General features: G+C 44.4%; 1 protein-coding gene across 7 annotated transcripts in view; it reads left to right on the top strand.

Annotated features, from left to right (window-relative positions):
• Positions 1 to 2,181: 2,181 nt before the first annotated feature.
• Positions 2,182 to 24,242, top strand: part of IL17RA (interleukin 17 receptor A) — a 28,039-nt gene continuing 5,978 nt past the window's right edge. For 2 of the 7 annotated variants that reach the window (XM_075427788.1, XM_075427787.1), the window contains exons 1-12: positions 2,182 to 2,361; positions 11,572 to 11,596; positions 15,248 to 15,394; positions 16,596 to 16,720; positions 17,773 to 17,899; positions 19,887 to 19,934; positions 20,028 to 20,185; positions 21,440 to 21,517; positions 21,957 to 22,032; positions 22,117 to 22,131; positions 23,019 to 23,120; positions 24,155 to 24,196. In XM_075427788.1, the coding sequence (XP_075283903.1) occupies positions 2,233 to 2,361; positions 11,572 to 11,596; positions 15,248 to 15,394; positions 16,596 to 16,720; positions 17,773 to 17,899; positions 19,887 to 19,934; positions 20,028 to 20,185; positions 21,440 to 21,517; positions 21,957 to 22,032; positions 22,117 to 22,131; positions 23,019 to 23,120; positions 24,155 to 24,196 (1,072 nt within the window). In that variant the 5' untranslated portion in view covers positions 2,182 to 2,232. Of the gene's footprint in view, positions 2,362 to 11,571; positions 11,597 to 15,247; positions 15,395 to 15,897; positions 15,952 to 16,595; positions 16,721 to 17,772; positions 17,900 to 19,886; positions 19,935 to 20,027; positions 20,186 to 21,439; positions 21,518 to 21,956; positions 22,033 to 22,116; positions 22,132 to 23,018; positions 23,121 to 24,127; positions 24,197 to 24,242 lie in introns of those variants that run through there. The other 5 variants (XM_075427786.1, XM_075427785.1, XM_075427791.1 and 2 more) reach the window with 3 other exon arrangements.

The following is a 24,242-nucleotide window of genomic DNA, read 5'->3' as shown; positions in this document are numbered from 1 at the left end:
CCTCCAAACGATTGCTGCTTGGTAGAGCAAGGGATAGGTCACTTTGGGTGAATTATGGCAAGAAGTGGCTGGAATCTAGTCCAGTTTCAGGAGTGAAAGTGTAATTTAGGAGCTGATCTCCCACTCAGTCTGAATTCACATCAGCGCCAGTGACTGAGCACTGCAGGATCAAAACTGTTTAAGGTCTGGGGGTACTGTATCTGGCCTGCATCAGCATGGTTTGGGTCTGGCCCGGCAAGGTACTGCATACCTGTGTTTCCCAGTGACTTCAGGGAAGATGGGGTTCCTCAGCACCCCTTAAGTTCAGGCCTGGAGCACCATTTCCTGCTCTGATCATCAGCTATAAATGTTGATAAATATAAGTATTTTGCCTTCATTTGAGTTCCCCAGAGCTGTAAAATGACCTCTCTCAAGTATAAATCAGTCCAGATATAAACCTCCTCTCCCCTTCTTCCCTACACTCCCTTGCCCACTCTTCCAGCCCTCCCTTGTACCTTCACCCAGCCCTTCCCCATCTCAATTCTTTACCTCCTCCTACAATTTTATATCTAGTTTTCATGAACCCACAGAAATGCTTTTGTAAATAATGCTGTACAGTTTGTAACCGTCATGTAAGCCTGTCATCAGTGCCAGAGTCCGTCTTGCCCTCTCGCACATTTTAAAGTCAACAGAGGAAAGTTAGAGCGAATGGCCCGCCAGTGAGCTATAGGGTCATCTCTGTGTGGGACAAATGTATATTCCTGTAAGATTGCATTTTTATCTAAGGAATGATGTTATTTTAAAATTGCTAATAAATTTCTAAACAATGTCCAGATTTGTTTAATATTGTAAATGTTATCAGAACTCCGTTGACATTGTCCCCTTCTCTCAGCACTGACTGAAAAATCAGACAGCTTCCTGCAGCCCCTTATTTCCCGTCAGCAGTCCCACTGCCGTGCAGGGGCTGTCTCGTGTACTTAAGGGGCTGACAGAACAGCCTTGGACAGTCACAGCCTGCCCACGTTGAACAGTGTTAGGAAATCCAACCCCTCTTTGTACTGTTGCCACTGCAGAAATTCTGCCATGTCACGACGTCCAAAGTGTGACCCATGCACAACCACACATTCAACATTTTCTCCACGGGATTCTTTTTTTTACCACGTGTATGCATCAAAAAATGAATGCCCGCAGCCTAAATACAGTGCAATTAGTATATACATAAGCCATGAAGCTAATGGGATGATAATAAGTAACAACACCACACGTTTCGTCTTCGATCGAACAGATTTGTGCTGCCGTGGTTACCGAGCGACGGTGCTGCCATGCCAGCTGAGCGCTGTATTCCCCATCGCAGCACTACAAACCAGACCGGACCCGGTCCCAGTGTGTTGGTATAAGATAAAGCGAAATGATGTCTCAAGAAAAAAGAATGTTTTTCTTCAGTCACGTGTGTGTATACATTTTTCCTCAGCTTGCACGCAAATGTGAGAACTGCAGGCTTGCTGCTGCTATTCATTAGTGGCGTCACAAAACAGTAAAACCCAGGAGATGATTGAAACCTGTGGATGTCACCGGCGTGAGGCATTGGCCTGGCAGAACGCTCACCAGAAGCCTCGTGATCTCCCGGCTCAGACCGACCCTCAGCCAGATGTTGGCCACCACAAACCCGTACGGAGCCACAGCGCTCTCAGCCGTCCGGCGAAGCCCGGCAAACGGTTCAGCCTTGCTGGAGAGCTCGCCGAGGTGGAAACCCGGCCGAACCCCGCCCTGCACCGGGCTACGGCTTGGTGTGAAAACCACGAGGCTAAAACCACGGCAAAAAAACCCAGGCGGGAGCCGGCTGCGGGCGTACCGCAGCGTGAGGAACGTGCGTGCGGCCTGCGAGACGACGGGGAGGCGGTGAGCGTCGGGAGCGAGCCAAAGGCCTGCACAGCCCCCGCGTGGAACGGACCCCAGCGGGGATAACACCGCAAACGCCTGCGGCGCTGAGCACCCGCAGGCCGCCGCTTGGCGTCGCCTCTCCAGCGCCCGCGGCCTCCACCCGGCGCCGCAGGCCCGGCCCGGCCCGCGCGCGCCTCGCCGCTCCTCAGGGCCGCGCCCCCACCGGCAGCGCAGCCCCGCCCGCCGCAGGCCCCGCCCCGCAGCAGCCTTAGCCCCGCCCCGCCGCGGCGGCCCCTCCTCAGGTGAGGGCCGGCACCGCCCCGCGCCTAAGTCGGAGCCCGGAAGCCCCGAGGCCCTGGCGGCGGCGGGGCTATGGCGGGCGCGGGGCCGCGGCGGCCGCCCCTGCCCTCGCTGCTGCTCCTCGTCTGCCTTCTCCCGCCCGCTGGCGCGGCCCTGCGGCTGCTGCTTGGCGACGCGCCTCCCTTCACCTGCTCCCAGCCGGTAAGCGCGGCAGGGTTCGTTTGGCGGCGCCGGCCCGGGCGGAACACGGGTTCGGGGCCGGCGACGTCCCCGCGCTGCCCGCAGCGGGCCGGGCCCGGCGGCAGGGCCGGGGAGGGGGGCGGTTTCCCGCTTCCCGCGGTGTCTCACGCCGCCAACGGCCGCTAACCGCCGGCGTGCCGGGTGGGGTCCTCCGCGCGGCCCGGGACGGGGGGCGGCCAAGCTGAGGTGAAGGGGCGGCTTCTCCGCTGAAGGGCTGGGAGGGCGCGGGGGTCGGCGCGGCCTCGCTCTCCCGGCAAGGGGCCGGACGGGCGAGGGCCGCGGTGCCCCCCGCCGGGGCCCGGGCCCGTTCCGCTCGCTCCCGAGCGGGGAGGAGCGGGGGCGAACGCCGCGGAGCCGCCTCCCTCCTGGCGGGCAGAGCCTGGGGCCGGGGGGTTGTCCCCGGCGGGGCGAAGCGGCGCCCGGGAGCGCGGGGCGCTGGCGGGCGGCGGGGCCCTGGCTGGCAGCGGGCGGTCGCGGCCCACGCGGGCTCGGCGGCGGCGGTCCCGCCGCGGAGCTCATCCTGGCGTCACGCCGTGTTGCGCGGTTAAGGGCCGGTGCTTGTTTCTGTGCGCTCTGGGGGCTTGGTGGTGGCTGATGCGGGCTGCGTGTGCCAAAGCAGCTCTGCGCGGCGTGCAGCTGCGTGAATTTCGTGTTGAACCAGAAGTATAAATACCGTGGGATCGGCCTGGCCGTGCGATGCTTGCCAGGAAACGCCCGTCACCAACGTCTGTGAGGGCCCGCGGCTGGGGCTGAAATTTGATAAAGCTGCCTGAAGGGACTGAGCAGGATGTGAGTCCTTGCTAATAACGAGGTTGCCTAACGTCCGAAACGTTTTACTCTGTTGCTTGCAGCTAAGGGGTTTTTAGCAGGCAGCGGGGAATCTCTGCTGAAGGAGCAGCTGAACAAACACCTGAAGTTTTGAAGAGGCCAATTTTGGTTGCCTCTTCTCCCTGTGAAACTAGCCGGAGAGGCTACAGAGAGGTGCAGATGTGGTGTCTATATAAAAAGTGAACTATCTAGCCTGAGTTAACTTTGGGCTGCCAAAGTATGAACTCCTAGCTGGTGTTTCTCTCTGGGGTTTTTTGGGGTTTAGTTTGAGGGGTTTTTTTTGTCTAAGATGCATGTAATGAGTGTGTAGGAGGGGGAAGAGATCTGGTTTTGCTTTTTATTTCTGTTAATAGTAGCGACGCATGCATAAACAGGATAATGGGGCGCTATCTTCTAAGCTAGGAAGTTTCATATGTCATGATGCACCCTCAGCAGTCTAACGAAGGTAGCTGGTCAGATGTAGCTATGGGCATATGTAAACCACCGTGTGTCCTTTGGGGTGAAAGCTTCTGTAATCTCCTCCTGTATGCATTTCCTATCCTTTGTCTATTCTGCCTCCTTTCCTAATGTTTGACCGTATACTTACCCCTCTTTTACCTGACCTCTGCTCTGCTGCCTTCAATCCTATTTTAAAATATCCCAAGAAAACAGTCCACTTCTGCAGTCTTACTTCAAGCTGGGCATTGTGGAATTACAAAATGAAAAATCTTAGCAAAGAGGAAGGAGACCATTACAATATTGCTTAGGCATCTAATATAACCATGGGTATCCCGTTGTTAGTCACACAGAGCTGGAATGTAATACATTGCAGAGTTTCTCTGAGTCCTTGGATGCTTGGGCTTTGATTGACTTTGTGTTCTTGGCTGTACCTCTCTTTTTAGGGAATGTGAACCACAGTAGCTCAGTGAGGTGTTCACCAGTAAATCATCAGCTTTCACTGAGGAAATGTGTTGCCCCGCACACTGGGTGTGCTCATAGATCAGTGAATGTGTAAGCCTGCTGCTTTGGCCTTTTCTTTCAATAAGCCGTTTTCCAAAATGCAGGCAGACTATAGAGAGAAGGTTGGGTTAAGCCCGTGAGCAGCCTCTTTAGAAGCACTCGTGAAGCTGCTGACACATATAGGAAAAAGTACCATCAACTGAAGTTGTGACAGTTGAAAACGGTTTCCCCTTCACTTTCTGTTGTTTGCGCTGTTTTCAGAGGATGATTCTGTAACCTTTCCAAACGAGTGACTGCGGTGTGGTTCAAAAGGGAAGCTGTTGCTGAGCAGGGTTGGTGAAACCCACTTCCTTCTTCTAACCCGCTACACTCATGCTGCTGTCACTGAGCTTCTGAGTAGGTCAGGACAAGCAACAGCAGCTTTTCAGCAAAACTCTTGTGTGGCAGAGGCCATTTTGGAGACAGAGTGGCAGAGGGAAAGTGTTGTATCAGTATTGGTAGACATCTGTAAATTGCAAAAGTAAAACTAAATGCTCGTTAACAGCTCATCTTATTAAAATGCTAACACATGCACTTAATGGGCCTTATTCACCACCACTCCATCAAACCTGCTCAGCTGTAAGGCTGAATAGCACAGCTGCAAATTCAGTTCCTTCTAGTAACTATTATTTGAATTTGTCATCTGCCATGAGGTGGGGCTGAGGGTTTTTTTCCCATGAAACAGGGGAAAAAAGTCCCACAGCTTACACCCATCTGGTTGTTCACCATCAAGTGTTTAATCACTGTGTTCAGTCATTGGGCCACAACTGTTTCGTGACATGGCATGCCTTGATGTCCCAGAGGAAAGCAGCGTTTATAACCCTGCCATCTTTGAGAGGCTGGATAGGTGTATGTAGTTTGATCTTTGTCATCCATCTTGCCAGCTTGATGGATATTCACTAAAACTCTGTGGAGAAGAATTGATGCAACACCTCTCATAATAGGTGAGCAACGGTTGTTCGTGTGAGGAAGACTTTTCCTGGTCCTCCTTTACAATGTGTTCATTTTGCCTTTGCTATTGACTGGCTTCCCTCATTCCCCTCTGTGGCATCTTTTTGCTGTGTAGCATGCTACTATAAGTCATGGTCACACTTAGTACTGCTAAAATATTTCTGGATTTCTTGGCACGAAGAAGATTAGTGATCAAAACTACCAAACTTCAGCATAAAAAAAGTTAGTGATCAAAACTACCAAAATAGGATATAGAAAACTTTGATTTCTGTGAAGAAGCACCAGCTTTTGAGTTTGGATATGATTTTGCTGAGAATCTGTGAAGGCAAGAGAAAAACTTAGAAACTATAGAGAAAAATGCTTAATAAAAACAAGACAATTTTGCAGAAGATGATTGTTTCCTACCACCCTTAAACAAATCAACTTTCAACATTTATTCCTGTAACATGTTCAGGAATTGAATTCTGAATGTGTTCTGAATTGAATTCTATTGATCTCTGCTCCTTTTAACTAAGGAATTGGGAAGGAGAAACTGCTGTAAGCTTCAAATCAGCCAGGTCTCAGAAGATACATAGAATGGTTCATAGGTCAGAGGCAGATTTTTGGAAAGTTGGAGCCCTTCCCATTCAACAGCTGGTCTGTAAAGGAAAATTGGATGCTTGCCCAGCTCACAGCAGTTCCTTGCTAGTTATCACAGCATCCTGCTGGGAAATCTTGGCCTCCTGTTAATTTAATTGAATTGTTGTGGCATGGTGCTGTTAATCAGTTTCCCAATTTTTTTTTTCAGGTTCGTGTGATTCTCCACAGCATATGGTCTGTTCTCTTTTGATGTTAAAAGCAAGAAAAGTCTTGGAAAAAAGAGTGAAAGAAACAGTTGCTTAGCTTTCTGTGAAAATATGGCAAGTAAATGTGAAGAGTTGACTGTGACTGTCCTCTTCTGCTGATAATAGTTCTGGGCATCACCTCACAATCGTCTTGTTCTCATATTTATGCCTCCTCTGAATGCAGCTTTGCTTGTTGGGCCTGAAAGGCAATAGGAAGCTGTTGATCAGAGAATATCTGAATTTAAGCCCATTCTATAATAATGTGCAAGCACATGTTGCCTGGCTGTAGCTCCATCTTCAGCTTTTCTGCAGAGCTCTCAATTTTTGTTCCTTCTCCTTCCATTTGTCTGCTTGTCTGTTGTGTGCATACTGACACATGGCTCAGATCTGTCAATGCTTCTTAGGTGTTTCTAGCTTTATGTGGATGAACAGAAACAATCATCACTATAACTTTATTTCTGTTGTATCATCTAAATATGTGCTCGCTCAAGTAGGGAAGCTAGGTGAAGTACTTCTGCTGACCACAGCTTTGTTAATGCACTCTGAATGAGCCAAAGCATCAGATAAGGTTTTGGGTTGGTTGGACCTTTACAAGGGAAAACCAGCAAGCATCCCCTCTGGTGCTGAGGTGGTAGCCAGTGCAAATCTGGAAGTGGTTGACTTTACTGCAAAACTGAGTTGTCTTTGATTACCTTCTGGCTTATGGATGTCCTTCTCTGAAGTTACACTTTCTTGGTGTAAAAGTGTGTCCTCAGCTGCAGCCCAGCCCAGTTCACCTGGGCAGTATCTAAAAAGGAGATGAAGATTTTCATGGTGGCTGCTTTTTAGGTGTCCTTTGGGGTTGCTATATCTCTGCCTGCATTGTGGCTTTACCTTCTCCTTCTGTTATCTTTGCTTCCTTATGCCAACAGCGAGGACTTCCTGGCTGGATGAATTGTTCTGGGCGTTGTGGGCTGCTAGGTCATCCCTGTAGTGCTCTGGATATTGGGAAGGGAGTGGACCAACAACTGAGTTGGTGCAGGCTGCTGTGTAGTGGGAGAATCCTTCCTCCCCTCTTGTAGTAAACATGCTGAATTCTCAAGTAACTGGTGGCAGCTTAGAACACTCGAACGTGGTCAGCTACACATGCAAAAATGGTACTGGCACAGTGGATAAACAGGCTAGTGTGGGGTAGGAAAAAAAACATATGTAGGTTGCCTCTTGAAAATCCTGAGCAGGGTTGGGGAATAGTGACATGCCAGAAACTATTGTTGTTTGTCCCTGTAGAATCCCAGTGTTGAAAAGTAAGAGATATATTAATTATCAAGTTTCAATTCTGAATCCTCATCCGCTGACTGATGGTTTCTGATTAAGCTCTTGGCTTTTTAATGAACATCAGAAAGGGCACAACCTCATCGATGCTGGCAACATCATTGCAAACACTTTACCTGGGACAACAGACCTGGAGGAAGAAAGAATCCATTTATCTGCTGTGCTGGTTCAATATTCCTATCAATCATAAAACAAAAAAGGGTAAATGCAGCACTTCCTCATTTAACCTTGTCTTATCTGCTAATAAGCAGAAACACCAGCACTCAAATGGAAGCAGATGGTGCTGCTCTTCAGGCAAATAATGCCTTATAATTTATATAAAGGCTTTATCATGATGCAATTTACCATAATTACTGATAACTGCAACAGCACAAGGACAAAATGATTGAGTATTAAGTGATAGGTTTTAACAGAAGTCATTAAATTGCAAACAAAAATTCATGGTTATTACCCAGTTATTTTTGTTGCCTGTTGTGGGTTCACCTCAGCAGGCAGCTCAGCCCCACACAGCTGCTCACTGTCTCCTATCAGTGGGATGGGGAGAGAATTGGAAGGGCAAAAGCAAGAAAACCTGTGGATTGAGATAAAGACAGTTTAATAGGTAAAGCAACAGCTGTGTGTGCAAGCAAAGAGAAATAAGGAATGGATTTCCATCAGCAGGCAGTTATTTGGCCATCCCCAGGAAAGCAGGGCTTTGTCGCATGTAGCAGTTACTTGGGAAGACAAATCCTGTAACTCCGAATGTCTCCCCCTTCCCCCGGCTTTAACTGCTGAGCACAAGGTCCTTTTGGTCAGGTGGGGGCAGCTGTCCCCTCCCAAATTCTTGTGCACCCCCAGCCTTGAGGGAAGCAGTGTAAGAAACACAAAAGGCCTTGATGCTGTGTATGCGCTGTTCCGGAATAGCTGAAACATCCTTATGTTGTCAACACGGTTCTGGTCACAAATCGAAAACACAGTACGGTGCCAGCTGCTGTGCAGACCAGTAACTCCACGCCAGACAAAAGCACGGCACCTGTTTATGCAAGGGGCGTTATCAGGCTAAATCATTTGCCTAAGAAAGTCTGATTAAACATTTTAAGCATTAGGAGTGATTTTTTTCATTTTCCATAGCTTAATCTGCTTTTCCATACTGGTATTACAATATATTTTTCTCCTTTTCAGTGATTGTAGTTTAGCTAGTTTTGGTTTGGTTTAATCAGCATTTACTTGCTTGCTTTCTAGGTTTTTTTCCATTATCAAAGGATTTAGGTGGCAGCTGCTGTGTGGGAGTGTTCTGGGGTGGGGGAATAGGGGATAGAAAGCCTGGTTTGGGAGGTACAAAGTTGCAATAACATTTCTATTAACTATACTTGTAACCATTCTTTTTTAAGTCTGACAGGATCTAAATACTCAGTGGAGGATTTGTCTGTACGTTTGTCTGCAATAATGAGGTGAAGTATAATTCTGAAAGCACAGTTCAAACTAAATTGTATTTATCTTCAGATTGATCAAGTTGATTCACCTACTTGTGGCTGGTTTGACCTTTTGAGCAGAACAAAAATAGTGAATAGTACCTCTTACACGTAGTTACACACTGACGTGACGTTCATAGATATATTTTGCTCTTGGTTCTGTTAGAGCTGCTCTGCCATGGGCAGGGCAGTGCTACACAGTTTTCAGGGCCATTTGTCCCAGGACTTCCATCTAGCAAGACCCTGTTTGGGTGTTGCCAGAGTTGTTAGTGCTGCAACCTGGGCGTGAGGCTGGGGATTCCACAGTGAGCTGAACACTTCCAGAAGATTGAGGGAGAAGGCAGGTGGCTTCTGCAGGTGAGCTGCTAACATCTGGGCGTTGGGGGAGAAAGGGCAAGAATGGAATGGGGGAATGGCAAGGAAAGATGAAGTGTGCCACCGTTTATCCCCCTTTCCTCCTCATTTATAAAAGAAACTTTGATTAACTGTGTGAAATAATCAGAATATTTGTTCTGTGGGATGCTGCCTTAGTCCTAGCTTAGTGCAGCAAAGATGATTTCATTTTGAAAAATACAGTGTTGCTAGCTGGCTGGTAAGAAAACAATTCTTAACCAACATTCATTTCTCAGGGAAATTGTTATATAGATTTGTGTACATTTAGAAGTTGAGGGTGGCCAATTAGGCAGATTCCTTCATTTGAACTGATTGAAATGTTTCCTAAACAATAATAATATTGGTCAATACTGCAGAACTTGGGTGTTGCACTGAATCTTTTTCAATATACCTATATCTTGGGTATGTTTGTAGTACTGCTTATTGGAGTGTGGATGTGTTACTCGTGAAGGGTGCCTGAAGACTGGATTTATACCTGTGTATTGCTTTGACTCATGTAACAAAAGCCTGGAAGAGATTTTCAGGTTTTATTTTTTTTATATAAGCATGAGGAGCTTAATGCCAAATATGCCTGCTTTCACTCAAGGTTTGTAGGAACTCAGATACATTAGCTGATATGTGAGCGTTAATACCCGAAGTATATTTCTCATAAGCAGTAGAATTCTGCTCATGTAGAATATAAATTGCTTAGCACAGCTAGTATGATGGCCGATTTCACCAATTGCTTATAGTTTGGATTTCCTTCAAATAATGGAAAGCTTATTAATTGATGTGATTTTTGCCTTCACTAGGACTCCTTTAAAGGTAGAATGTAGTTCTGTCCTGTTTTAAGCAGCCTGAAGCTAGCACAGCCGTGAAGGAGCAGTGGCCACCTTCCTGCTGAGGCCTGGTGGACTGCTCACAGCCTCTCCCGTACAAGCAGGAGCAGAGGTGCAGAAGGGCAGAAGATCTGGTTCGCAGCTCGCCTGCCCTCCTCCCCTTGAGTTGGCTTCAGGCTGTAGCCAGATGCCTGTGTGGTCTCACCCATGGCTGTGCCAGCACAGGGCAGGCTGCAGCGCTAGGGTGTGAGTGAAGGGAGGCAGTGATGGTGTCTGATGCCAACTCGGTGTCAATGAAACTTGAGCTTTCCGTGCCATGCTGGAGGGCATGTTCACTACCAAAAACACACAGCTGGCTTTTTCAAGCACCCATTCCTGAAAACATAAATACAACCTCGGATAGCCATGGCTACACTGCATTAATAAGCTAAGCCCCAAATACACTTGGAGTTGACCTTAGCAAGTTGCAGAGAGGTTAAAAACCCTGCTGCTTTGCCTGCTCCACTGGAGTGAATTACATTGTGGCAACAGGGTGACAATACCGTCCACCTTTATATGTCAAGGCACAGGAAACGAGTGAGGGGAAACCTAGCCCTCAGCTTGATTTATCGAGTCAGTGAAAACTTCAGACTTCCTTATTGCTAGGATTTTTCAGCACATTAACCAAGCAAGCTTACATGACTCTTGCTGGTGACCATGGGGTCTTCCAGTGTAAACAAAACATGCCTGGGGGAAACCAGGCAGAGCCCACATAAGTTCCGATTGCTGCTTTATGTTCAGGACATCTTTATCCTTAATATGAAAGAGTTTAGTGCAGATTAATTTTTTTTTTTTCCTTCATGGGTTGCCTTTCAAATATATTTCCAGAAAGTAAGGCCACTGTGTCCTACTTAGAAGCCTGGTGCTTACTAGATGTTGTCTTTTCCCTTCCCTGCTTCTTAAGAGGCATCAGGAAAAAGACCAGCTGTAACTGATGCAGCCTTTCTCCTGAGGCCATACGGGACCGTTCATTGCTGTGTGCTGCTACTCATTGATCCAATTTAAGTTGTTAGAGTGTCATTGCGTGGTGGTTTTGAACCCAAACATAAGATGAAGGGGATGCCCTGCAGTAGGCTCCACATAACCCAGAAGTTCAGTGGCAAGCCTCACTGCAGAGGGCTCCTGCTTCCAGTCAGGTTGGCTTTGACCTTGCAAGCATTACCAGCAGGATCAGTACTGGGCAGTAGTAACTTAAAGCAGCGGTGTTTGAAAACCGTACCCATCTACTTCAGGCAGTCTGTCATGTCACACTGGCTTCTGCTTCAACAGTCCTGGATTTTGGAAGGTTTTTGCTATCATAATCTCGCATTTTTGCCTCTTTCCATTATTTCCAATTTCTTTCTGTTATTGCAACTACTGCTGTCACATACGCAGTTCAGGTGTGCACAGATTTCATGCCCTGTGTCCTCTGCTTTTCTGCTTAACAACTTTGTGCAATGATTCCTGGTGGCTAATTCTTCCAGTTTGTATGCATTGCTATTTACTGAATTGTTTTCTTCCTACCACCAAGCAGAAGCAAATTACTGTCAATCCAGTTTCTATTCCGAGAGTAATATTCTTGTTTCTTCCCCCCAACAGGATTTAAACTGCCTTGTAAGAAACAGTAAGTAATTTTTTTGTTCATTGTGGTGTTCTCATCAGATCATGTGGTGTTTTTTATTTTTTTAACTGGGTTCATACAGCAAGTTCTTCCACCTAGAATCAGAGATGTAAAGCGAAGCACTGCTATCATGCCTTGCTTTGGGAGTTTTTAGTTTGATCCATAATCAGCTCCAGCTAAAAGAGGGATGGGAAATGAAGTCTTTTTCAGAATAGAGTTTGGGGATGGTGGAACATGACCCAACTTGTTTAGTTTCTGTTTAAAGCTGGGATGGTCAATTTTTAAAGAAATGGGAATTTAGGACAAGTTTGTCGGTAAATGTTCATCACAAGCTATTATATAGTACTTCATGAAAAATGAATGTATGAACTAGAATTTTAAAAAGGGTCTAAAGGAGTGCAGCTGAGAGCAATTAATGCAAATTATCGGGCATAAAGTACAATGAATTAACTCCATCTTAAAGGTCTTTTATAACCTAACTAATACTGAGTCTATGAATCGTAAAAGGAAACTAGAGTTACTGTAAGTCCCGCTGAACAAATGTGTTGGACGTATCGGGTGTAAGGGGTCAAGTCTTAGCAATGGTGTGTGTCAGAAACACTTTATTATAATTATGGGTAATGTTCTTAAAAAAGGAAAATGTTCTACATTTGTGCTTATGATGTCTGGCTGGTGCTGCAAGAACTCCTTGGCCTTGCTTTGCAGTCATTGTTGTAAGCAGGCTCGTTTCTGCCTCGGTGCCCAACCCTGTATCGTACTGGCACAAGTATTTTTGTAGCCGTACTTGGCATGTCAGATCAGAGAGATGACTGTACTGAAAATAACCAGATTTTAAACTGTTTTGGCAGGAGACGGATTGGGTGGAATTGGATCAGATCATATTTCCCACTGGCAGCCAGCCATTGCAATACAGCTTGACAGCACAGCTAAAGCCAAACTGCAGCTCCACCATTCAAATGCTGCCTTATTTGAATATTTGGTTTAAATTCTACCTTATGGTTCTTGTTGTGTTTTTCTGCTCTAGGGGAAAGATTTTTTCTTTTTTTTTTTTTTTTGTGCTTAGTATACTCTTTTCTGAAAGCTATTTTAGTCTTATGAGGTTTTCTATAGATATTTTTTGGTAGAATGAGCATTTGAGGATTGTCTAATTACTTCCCATGTCTAAAACCATGCCGTCACAAGAAGGGATAGTGCCCACTTTCCACTGTTCCCATCACTGAGCCAGAAAAAAGACCAGGTGTGTACATGGGGGGGCCTGTCCACACACTGTGTAATGGCAGACTGCTGGGAGAAGGTGCTGCTCCCACCTGTGTCCCTGCGAGTGGCTGGCTAAGTGCTCCCACTGCTTCCCCCGGCACAGTGCCAATGGTGGTGGGCCTGCAGGCTGACTTTGAGCTTTGCCTGACAGAGTGGACCACCAAGGAGATGAGGAAGTCTTTCTGGCAGATCCTTTTTATGAACAAAATCATCACAGCCCTGTGATTGTTTGAACTCTTGCAAGGGAATAAGTGGAAAATGTAGCCAAGAGAGCCAGCCTTTCATTAGCGGCATGGATTTCTGTCGGCTGAAACTGGTAGCAAAACATGTTTTGCTTTTGAGGAGTTCAACCTGCAAATTTATTCTCTTGTTCTTCATTGTTCTCTTTTCAGTATTACAGTCATTTAGTGTGGATGTAACAAGTAGCTAAAGAATATCACACTGATTTCTCCAAAGCCTGTATGATGGTTTTACCTCTTCTTTATTTTTCCTTCTTTATTGATGTATTCGGTGATCACACCGGCCTATTCCAGCGATTCAGAGATGGCAGGACACAGCTCACGTTCAGTAGTTTCTGTTAGTTTTTCAGCAGTGCTGTTATAAATAAATACCATTATAAATTTCATTAGGTAAATATGGCCTGCACTGTATGTGCTTAAATATGTATTAATGTGTCAAGAAGTGCTTTGTCTGAATGGGTTCAGTATACAAAGTGACTCAGATTTGTTTTTATTGATGGTTCTGCTTTCCCTGCCTGCCAGGCCTGCCAGTTTGTGTATGCGCTATCATCAGTTATTTTGTATTTGCTTCTAGATTGTTGAAATTGTTTAGAAAAACCCATAGCATTGGGCCTACGCTCACCCCCCCAGAGCTACATAAAACATTCAAATGGCAATGATTTCCCGCTTGCAACTCCTCCTTGATTTGTCAGTCTAGTTCTTCTTGTGTTTGCTTCACTGATATTCAGTAGAGCTATTTTTAATAGAGCAATAATAGTAGAGCAACATTTTAATATGTTCTAAGTCAAATGTCTTACAAAAGTATCTAAGCAGCTTATGTCTGTCCAATGCGTGTCATACCTGGTTTCATTTCCTGATGATATTACAGGACCAGTTTCCCCTAACTCTGTATTGACTAGCATAAAATATTTTTCTGTCCAGAGAGCTCATTAGTTTAGGAATGGCATAACAAGCAGTTGTTGGAAGCTAAATTCCCATGTATATTCAAATTAGAAGTAAGGCCGCTTTTAAACAAAGTAATTAACTATTGGAACAATTTCCCTGGGTATCGGACCAACTTCTTATCACTGGAAGTTAGTGGTGGTCTTCTAACAGAGGTCTGTTTCAGCAGCAAGGTATGGACTTGCTGGAGAGGTGGGCCTGCATGAACTGCATGAAGTTCAACAAGGCCAAGTGCAAGGTCCTGCATGTGGGTCGGGGCAATCCCAAACACAAGTACAGGCTGGGTGGAGAGTGGTTTAAGAGCAGCCCTGAGGAGAAGGACTTGAGGGTACTGGTGGATGAGAAGCTCAACATGAGCCAGTAATGTGCGCTTGCAGCCCGGAAAGCCAACCGTATCCTCCATTCTTGTGAGACCCCACCTGGAGTACTGCATCCAGCTCTGGAGTCCCCAGCATAAGAAGGACATGGATGTGTTGGAGCGGGTCCAGAGGAGGGCCACGAACATGATCAGAGGGTTGGAGTACGAGTACCTCTCCTACAAGGACAGGCTGAGGAAGCTGGGGCTGTTCAGCCTGGAGAAGAGAAGGCTCCGGAGTGACCTTAGAGCAGCTGCCAGTGCCTGAAGGGGCTACAGGAAGGATGGAGAGGGGCTTTTCACAAGGGGGTGTAGCGATAGGACAAGGGGGAATGGCTCTAAACTAAAAGAGGGCAGATTTAGACTGGATATTAGGAAGAAATTCTTCACCATGAGAGTGGTGAAACACTGGCCCAGGTTGCCCAGAGAAGCTGTGGCTGCCCCCTCCCTGGCAGTGTTCAAGGCCAGGTTGGATGGAGCTCTGAGCACCCTGGGCTGGTGGAAGATGTCCCTGCTGATGGCAGGGGGGGGTTGGAACCAGATGATCTTTAAAGTCCTTTCCAGCCCAAACCCTTCTATGATTCTATAAACTTACTTGATCTGTTTAACCTGACTACATCAATTGTTATAAATATTGATAGATTTTAAGGAAAAGAGAAACTATAAGAATGGGTGAGTTCAGAATATTACAGGCAATTTATCAAGTACTTGCATGCTGAAAACTGCCTTTCTGAACTGTGAAGCAGTCTGTCACCCAGTTTTGCCCTCTGAGTAACCCTGACCCAAAGGGCAGACCATAATTACAGTTAAGCAGAGTTTCCTTGTCCCTGCTTTAAATGATGCCTTTCTTTTTCTGGACAGGTACTTGCATGGAGGTGAGCTGGCTGCAGATTCCTACGTGGACTCCTTCTGCTCCAAGTAGTCTTCATGTCTCTTCTGACATTTTCTGTCAGATGGATGGAAACCTGCTCCCTGTGCTTCGGATAGAATGGGAAGTGGCCACTGATGGTGAGTGGTCATTGTTTAACGTGAACATGGAGCAATTAAGTGTGATCTAGTAAGGATAGGGAGGAGAGGTATGACTTGAAGTCTTTTACTGATATAGTCATGAAAGCAGAGCTTTCAAATTTGGGAGTTTGGCTGCTTCGTTTTGTTTGTTTTGGGGGATGATTTTGTTTTTTCTTGGTGACCGATCTGGGCTTTGTGTGCTGGGTATTCAAGAATTTTAAATGTTTCTACTAGTGTGGGATACTGACATTTCAAATGGGAAAAGCAGATAAAAATGGAATCATGTGACCCACACCTTTTGGAAAGGAGGTTTGCATGGCAAGCACTGCCTTTTCAAGGCATAGGAATGACTGCAGCAGTCTTGTGCAGGGGAATTGCATCTGTGAACTGAACAAACGAGATTTCGTTTGAGAGAGCACAAATAGCTTATGCGCTGTTACCCAGTGCAAGTTCCTCCCATTCTGGGTTATCTAGTCCTTGTAACTTAGGTTTCCTATATGCAGATGTGTCTTGATAAAGGAATAATTGTCTCATTGTTGGAGCCTAAACAAGTACCAGTAAGTCAAGTTTTCTCGCTCTCCAAATATCTTTTGATTATTTTTTGTTTATTTCTATGTGGTGTTTCCCATGCATGCTCTTGTCCATGGTTTTGCGCTGATTCAAGACACAAACAAGCACATTCATTTCTTCCTTCTGCAGGAACTGTGTCTGAGGGCTACACAGAGTTGTTATCTCAGTATAGCTATAGTAGTGTAGAAGCAGATAAGAATCGGGTAACCTAGTCGTTTTGTGTAGCTATGGTTATAAACTTTTGCACTGGGATTGTCTGTACCAAAATAGAAGCATATTTGCTTTGGTGCCCACACTGCATGAAGCAGCCTTGAGAGGCAAAGCTAAACACAACGCTGAACCTGTGGAACTGCCAGGGTGTCTGGAAGAATGAAGTTACCTTCTGCTCTGCCCCTTCATTTGCCCAGGTAGAGCTCTTGCCATGCAGCACAACGTTTAAGCTGAACGTGCGGTTAGTCAGCCCTGCATGCTCACTTTTTCATGGCCAGTTATCTTTGTGTTGGGATCCCCAGTGCTTCAAAGGAGTAAGACTGTGACAAGACTAGGCACAGCGGTCATCTCTGTGGGGGCTGCAACCTCTACATGTGCCACTGACAGAAAAAGACACTTGTCTCTGTCCCTGTGCCTGCAGCTAGCATCCGGTATCTCCGAGGGGCAGAGCTGGCTGTGATGCAGGTGAACAGCAATCAGCAGATGTGTGCTCAGTTTGACTTTCAGAACAACTTGCCACTTCAGGTCCGTCCGGACGGAGGCCGGGTGAGTGCGAAGGGCTCAAAACTACTTTTTTGAGTCTGTGGGTTTGTTTCTGCTTTCACTGTCATCCAGCAAGATTATTAAGAAGTACAGACTGCTAGAGGAGTTGATGAAACAATCGAGATATTGGGCTTGAGACCTGCTGCTGTTTCCAGTTTGTTTTACGCTTGTGTGTAACCATGTACAAGCTGCTTACTTATCTTGGTTTCTCTTTCACGCTTCCCATCTTTCAGGTTTTAAGAATTGTTGCTCTCGGTGGCTAGCACATGTCATCGTTCTGGATGTAGCTTAAAGCGAATAATTGTGGGAGTTTTTGCTTTCGTGACATTTATAGCCTTTTTAACTCAAGCCTTCCTTTACTTTCACTTCTTTCTTATACTCTTTTGCTGTGGAGGAGAGCACCAACCTTGGGGGTGGTCCTTCAGCATACACTCAGTCTAGGAAACCCATCAGCAAAGTGCTAAGCATCCACAGCTCCCTTTATGAACAATAGGAATCTGGAATTTGTTCCTTACCACACAGAACTGGGCCGTAGTTTACTTACCATATGGAGCCAGTACCTCTCCCAGAATTTGCACAGTATTGCTGATTTGTGGAAAACGGTATAGATTTAAGAAAACATGTATGGAATGGCCAGGTACAGAACTGTATGTGTATAAATGCAATTCAAAATGCTTAGCACTTGCTTAGCACTGCAAGATTCATACTAGACTAGAATTTCAGTATCAAAACTGCATAGTTTAGCTGTATTTCCTTTCAGTTCAGAATGTAATTAAGTGGCAACTCCACACAGTTGTTTGGCATGAGACTGTTGTATCAGTTCAGAGATTCCGAGAAAGAACTGTGCTTTTCTCATTCCTATCAGAAGAGTTTGAGGTACACCAAGGGACTAGTATGTTTGATACACCTGAGTTCTGTTTTTTTATAGACAAGCTTCAGAAAAAGGGTTTCATGGGATGAGGGAACGCAGTGGAACAGGACCAGGTTGGCTGTTGACTTCACTGCCTTTATAGGACAACTTGTTTTAAGTCCTTGTGAATGTGTTCTGTTTTCAGTGGAATTTCACTTTTGACCGTTTTGAAGTGGAACCTGGCCAGACTTACCAAGTGACTGTCTACCACCTGCCCAAACTGGGTGTACGTGGAGACTACAATTGCAAGTCCAAGTCTCTCACAATGCCTGGTAAGAGATGCTCTAGTTCACTTAGGCCTTGAGCTTAGGTCTGTGGTGTTTTGTGGACCTGTAATTCTTGGTGGTTTTTTTTCCAGACCAGACCCATGAACTGTGAGCAAGTTTGGCAATAGGGTGACAGTATTATAAAAACCTGTTGCCTTTTCTGAATACTGCTGTTTAGAAGGTCCATGGTGGTAGCCTTACCTACAATACCCCTGTGGTATATATCCAAAGTGTGTGTGTCATTTATGCTACAAGTCGCCACCCTTGTTTTTGGGATCCTGTGTGCAGTAGTTTGTCAAATCTCTGCTTGGAGTAAAGTGCACATGGAGGGACTATTTGGTGAAGGCCAGATCCTTTGATTCTGGTTGACTATATTTCCTTGAAGATATTGCTATAAAAATCTTTATATGCTCTCTAGAAAGCCGGACAAAGCCTTGGACTTGGGCCTCTGGTTTCTGAGAAATTGCATTTGTTGCTTTTCAAGAATTCTGCTACAGTTATGGCTGAAGAGAAATTCATAGTTAAACCTGATAACTAGTATAGGTGCCCCTCTGAGGGGCTATTTGAAGCAAAGCTACATCTCCTGGGTTTTGTTGCTGAAATGTTCATCGGTGGAGCAGGCACAAAGATGTTTCATCTACACAAATGGGAGTGTAGAGTAATCTTTCATGTGCTCTGCAGACTATTGCTGCTGCTTTTACTGAATCCGAAATCTTTTGAAGTTGCCTCTCTGCTTGTGGAAGCTGGAAGTACAGGCCAGAATTTCCCAGTCGGAAGGAGTGAAGTTTGGCTTCTAATATGAAATCTTAGACATGTGAAGTTTGTTTTCAAAGACACAGTTAGGCATAATTTACCAAGAAACTTGATAGAGCTGAGTGCCTGACTTTCTTGTGGATGTGAAAATTTTCATATAACTAAGAAGAATTCTTTTGTTTTGCCTGAAGATGCTGAGCGTCTGCAGTGCCCTCTGGCTGCACTGACTAGTTTATAAATATATGGCACTCAATACAGAGCTTGAAAACTTGTTCAGAATTTTCTTCTTACATTGCTTATAGTTGTCAACGTGACTTCGTGGTTACAAAATGTCGAAGCATGTGACGTGTCAGTCATTGTGACCTGGGAAAGAAGAGTGGGCACTTGATTTTCAGCCTGCTTATCCATTATTATACCTGGCCACTCTAAGAACTTCTTGGCTTTTACCTGCCACTGTTCTTCAGAAAATGTGTTGTGTCAAGCTCAGTACTTGCAGGGAGCTGTGCTGGTTAGAAGCTTACATGTGAATTACAGGGGCACCGTAAAATTTCTAACTTTGAAAGTTGGAAACTTAAGATATGCAATGTTTTATTTCAACTGTTTAAGCAGGGAGTTGTTCCTTTTCCTTTGTCCAAACCCTGGAGAAGATGCGGTTTAGACTGAGACTTGGAAATCCCACATTGCTAAATATTGAATATGTCACTCTGGATTTGACTCTGAAGAAGGTCCTAAAGAGCAGGGCCAATGTGCTAAATGAAGCAGAGAGAATTATAAATGTGGAAGAGGGTTTGGGGATCAAGAAAGATTCTAGCCTCCTAGTTTTCCTGGGGCAGAATGCTTTTGGAGGAGTCTGTTGCTGTGGCGCTCTCAAGGTCCAGAGATCGATATGAAGTTTTAATTACACTCTCTACGTAAGTCTTACATTAGCAAGGGTAGTCAAGTATTACTGTTATAATAAATATTGTATGTTTTCAATCTTCTTAATTATCTCTGTTCTGGAAAAAAAAAACACCACCGTAGAGTGTTTTTCTGGAAAAAAAATACCCACAGTGGAGGGGCTAGTTTATAGACTGGAAACCAATACTATTCTACTGCAGAATTTTTCTACTGCTTTGGAACAAAGGTCTTTACTCATTGAGCAGGGCTTGGTTAGGTGTCTCGCTTCTGATGATAAAATGGTTGTTTTTCCTAAATGGAAGTACAGTGTTTCTGACTAGTCACTGACAATCTTTTCTTGCAGACTGCAAGGACTCTCTGATGAAAAGGACCACCCCATGTATAAAGACAGGTAAAAATTTTTGTTTGAGTCATGTGGACATGGGTGCTCTGCTGAAATATTTCTGATAGTTGATAAACTTGGGAATATCTGCACTACTTCCAGGCAGCTTGTGGGAGCCCAGGATCCAAGGTAAAAGTCTAGATGATACAACTCTGCTTGTGAGCTTTAACCCATGGATGGAGTCAGCCCGATACCAAATTCATGTGGCCAGTTTCCTGAATGAGAAGAAGTGTAAAATGATCACACATGATTTCACTGAGGTAATTAGCTTCCTAAATGATGCCCTCTGTGGTAAATTTGACAAACATTTCTGTAATGGTTGTTAAATGAGGACTTGGAGCCATGATGTAGGAGATGTAACAAATGCACTTGAACAGCAATTTTCAAGGAATTATTTTCACAGATTTTTTTAATTTGCCTTTGGAAAGAGAAACTTCATTTCGGGAATTTGGTGGATAAACGATGCAAGAGGTTTTATAATGCTTGGAGCAGTCTGTAAACATCTGCAAAGAAAATCGAAATTTGATATTTGACTGTCTGGGATTTACCTTTGTCAAGCTAATACCTGGAGGATAAGACGAAATAAATCAACCAAAATTGAGGTGCAAAATTTCAATAAATCATTGAAGTAGTTTCATCAAATGTGATGGCAGAGCCGGGGGGGGTGTTAATTAAATTTTTTAGATCAAGGATGTGTGGTTTTGTTACAGGTGTTTCAATCAAACAATCAATTCCTGTAGATCTTGCTGCCTGTCTTGAAGCTCAAAGTTGATCCAGAGTGTCTTCTGACATGAGAAATGTTCCTCTTCAGGCATTTGCAGGAGGAGAAATGCTGACTATTTGGTACCAGTCCCCACCCTTCCTTGAGGGAGGGCAGATATACTAGAGTTCAGTTTGTTTAATCTTTCCATTCCTTCCACACTTAAAACCCTTCTACTGCATGCACGAATATGTATTAAGTGATTACTGACACAGCTCATATGCCCACAGCTGGTACAGCTGGTAGAGGGAAACCTCATTTTGGAGTATGTATCTGCTAATCATTGTAAAGAATACATTTAGAGTATCATGATACTGATTGCATATAACAGGTAACAAGGGCAAGTTGTTTGTCTGTTCTAGTGTCAGAAGCAGCATTGTTGACAGTTGGTTTTAATTAAACAAGGAAGCTTGTTAACGTTTACACATAAATAACTGAAGACATTTACATTGTTAAGAAACTGTAAGTTTAAGTTAACACATGTGACGTTGTACGATGTAAATCCTTAATTGTTTCCTGTTACCTGTGCAGCCTTAGCCTGCTGTCTTCATTGTATTACCATGTCTGTCACACAGGACACCTGCAGTGATGGTGGCCAGACAATTTATCTGTTTTGTTCTCTGTGGTCTTCGTGTTCAAAAAAACAAAAAAAAACCTCTGCTTCTTTGAACCACTCCATATTCTCATGTCAACTCCTTTTCCCTTTTGCTGCTTTCATTCATTTTCTTCCTTCGCTTCCTTCCACTTCCTGTAGAGTGGACTGCAAGAGCAAGTAAATGTCACAATCAAAATAGAGAGGAACATAAGAGCTTGCTGCAACTACAAAATACAGGTAGGATCTCACTGTTGTCCTCGTGTCCTTCCTTCACCAACAAGGCAGTGAGAAGCTGAGGAATGTTACGGTTTTTTGCACAGCATTTTGTTCTGAGATTGGCTAATCCCTAATTACCTGTATCAGGGAAATAATTATTTCGCTGAAAGAATGATTTTTTTCATATCGGTATTCTCTGTAGACAGTAGCTTTTCCTTAGTATGTGGTTGCCAAGTCAGAGACTCTGGAGTAGGGGTGGTACATGTGCAGCCTCAGGAGCTCACTGCATTTTTAATGTATAGTGTAAGAATTCTTGATTAATCTTGTTTTATGAAGGGAAAAGGGGATTCTCTGTCCCTGTGCTAAAGTACAGGCAGTGTCAAGGCAGGGGGAAAGTAAAGTGGGGAACAAAATTGCCTTTAAGAATAGCTTCTGTCTTCTGAATTTATTTCAACTGCAGATTCAGCCATTCTTTGTGAACTGTGGCACAGACTGTCTGAGACACTCTGCTTTCATCCCATGTTCACCAGCTCCAAGTGAGAACTGCTGTTTTTTATATTAGATTCCCATTGTCTTACAGATGAGAGCTGAATTTTTAATGTAACTCTTGTCTTTTTCAGGTACCAACCCATCAGGTAAGAAGTTTTTCCAATACCCTGAGATGTTTTTTTACTGCTCTTTTCCTGTCATAGAAAATAACAAATTATCCTCCCTGGGTATGACCCAGGGGGTGGGAAATGACACCTTGTAACACTGAGTTCAGAATGAGTTGTGTTAAGAGTGATTTCACCATGGTTTAACGAGGCAAGTATTTGTATGCAGTGTGAACCTTAGAAAGCAATTTTTTAGAGATACTTCACTTGCATAAAATTCTTTGAGAAACAGTTTTGACAAGAAGAGTCTTAATATAAAATACTTGCTGTCACTTTGCTCAGTGTTAAAAAATTTGCATAATATAAAGCAGCTTTTGGAGAGAATAACTTGCATATATTCATCTTTAAGAATGTCAAGATAAATCATGTGCATATGATTTAATATCTTCTTTTGCTGCAACAACACCTGTAAGGAGCTAGTTTGTCCAAGATTTGAAAACAAAAAAAACACCTGTACATTGAAGAAGAAAAAAAAAAAAAAAAACAAAAACAAACCCAAAACATCACCCAAAATGGTAAATTTTTTTTTTTTGAGACAGATTACACGAACGGGTGGGACATGGGCAGCATGCCTGTCAAAGCTGGATAAACGTTGCTATTTAGAGGAAGGTTATTGATCTGTGTTTTCGATGTGTGGCACATATATTTCTTTGTGGAGCAAGTTTATGGTGTAGAGCATCATCATGAAAGCAGGAATTCGTTTTGAGAAGTGACTGTGGTATGTTGTAAGGGAGAAGTGCTGGACTGCTTGCTGTTTTGGGCAGAGCCAGGGTCCTGTTCACTTGGCCCCTGCTGCTCAAGCAACTTCTGTGCTTTGGTGAAACTCTGTTGGTGTGAAGCAATGTCTGAGTGCTATTTTTGTGCTGCAGATGATATGATTATATGGCTCTACTGGTGTATCACGGGGATCTGTGTCATACTGGTGGGATCAGTCATAGCAGGTGTGATTTGTATGACCAAAAAACGAGCAGGTAAGACTCATACCAGCTAGGAAGAAAAGATTAAATGCTGAAACTATATTTTTCCTACTTCTGTACTTCTTTCCTATTGCTAGCTTTTTTTTCCTTGCTGTTCTGATGTCTTGCCACTGAGTTAATGCCTATATAAACACCTTCTGGTTTATGTCATGGGACTTGTAACATCCCAATACCATCCACCTAGTAAAGCCTTCCATGGGTTATGCTGTCTGATGCTCCATTTTCATAGTGCTTCAGAATTCATGAGGGGAAAGAGGAACTTCATAGTTCAGCCCTTTGTTTCCTGCGGATTGCCACAGATATCTTTTCCATTTGTTTTTCTACTGCATTGCGTAAGAGTTTTGCAGGACAGAAGCTTCCTGTTTGTCCAGACTGTAGTCTTTCCCTTGTCCCCCAAAGTCTCTACAAAATTCATTTTTGTACTATTTTGAGCTTAAATAATGTTTTTTGATTAAGATGGAAGAAGAAAAACAGGGCATGCAGGTTGACACTGAGCAGGTTGGAAACCTGAGTACTTAAGGACTGATTCCTAGTCTTTTGTGCTGCAACCATGAGGCAGTTATCACAGCGAAACTGTGCAGCTTGCTGGGGTTTTTTACCCGAGATAATAATCTGGAATCTTTTGGAAAATTTCTTAACATCAAATTTATCTATAAGATGTAGCTAGGGACATTTTAGTTACCTCTTCAGAGAAGAGGGTCTTTTCGCTTTAACGAGAAGTAGCAGAACAGTTGGGGTTTCTGTATTTCTTGAGAGGCTAGCCAGATATGGCAAAGATGGAGAAAATTGGATTTCACTGCATTCCTTCTCTCAAGTGAAAAATGTAGCATAGTACACAGCAAAACTGGCTGTAGAGGAGTCTTTGTTCATTTAGTGTATTTTTTTATTAGGCTTCTACCTCCCTAAGTCTTTATCCCTGCCCAGTTAAAGATTATTTTTTTTAACCAAATCTTTGGAGGAGGTTGTCACTTTAAAGGTCTTATCTTATTTCTTGTTTTTAGAACTGACGGTGACTTTCTTTCTTCCAGGACACCGGCGAGGGAAATGCAACCACAATGATATGCAAACTGGTAAGATGTCCTGCCTGTGTTTTGTCAAGTACATGTAATGCATTCT

The sequence above is a fragment of the Opisthocomus hoazin genome, chromosome 8, assembly GCF_030867145.1.
Source record: "Opisthocomus hoazin isolate bOpiHoa1 chromosome 8, bOpiHoa1.hap1, whole genome shotgun sequence".
NCBI classification, from domain to species: Eukaryota; Metazoa; Chordata; class Aves; order Opisthocomiformes; family Opisthocomidae; genus Opisthocomus; species Opisthocomus hoazin.
The sequence above is the reverse complement of the archived record's forward strand: the minus strand, read 5'-3'. Positions and strand labels throughout refer to the sequence as shown.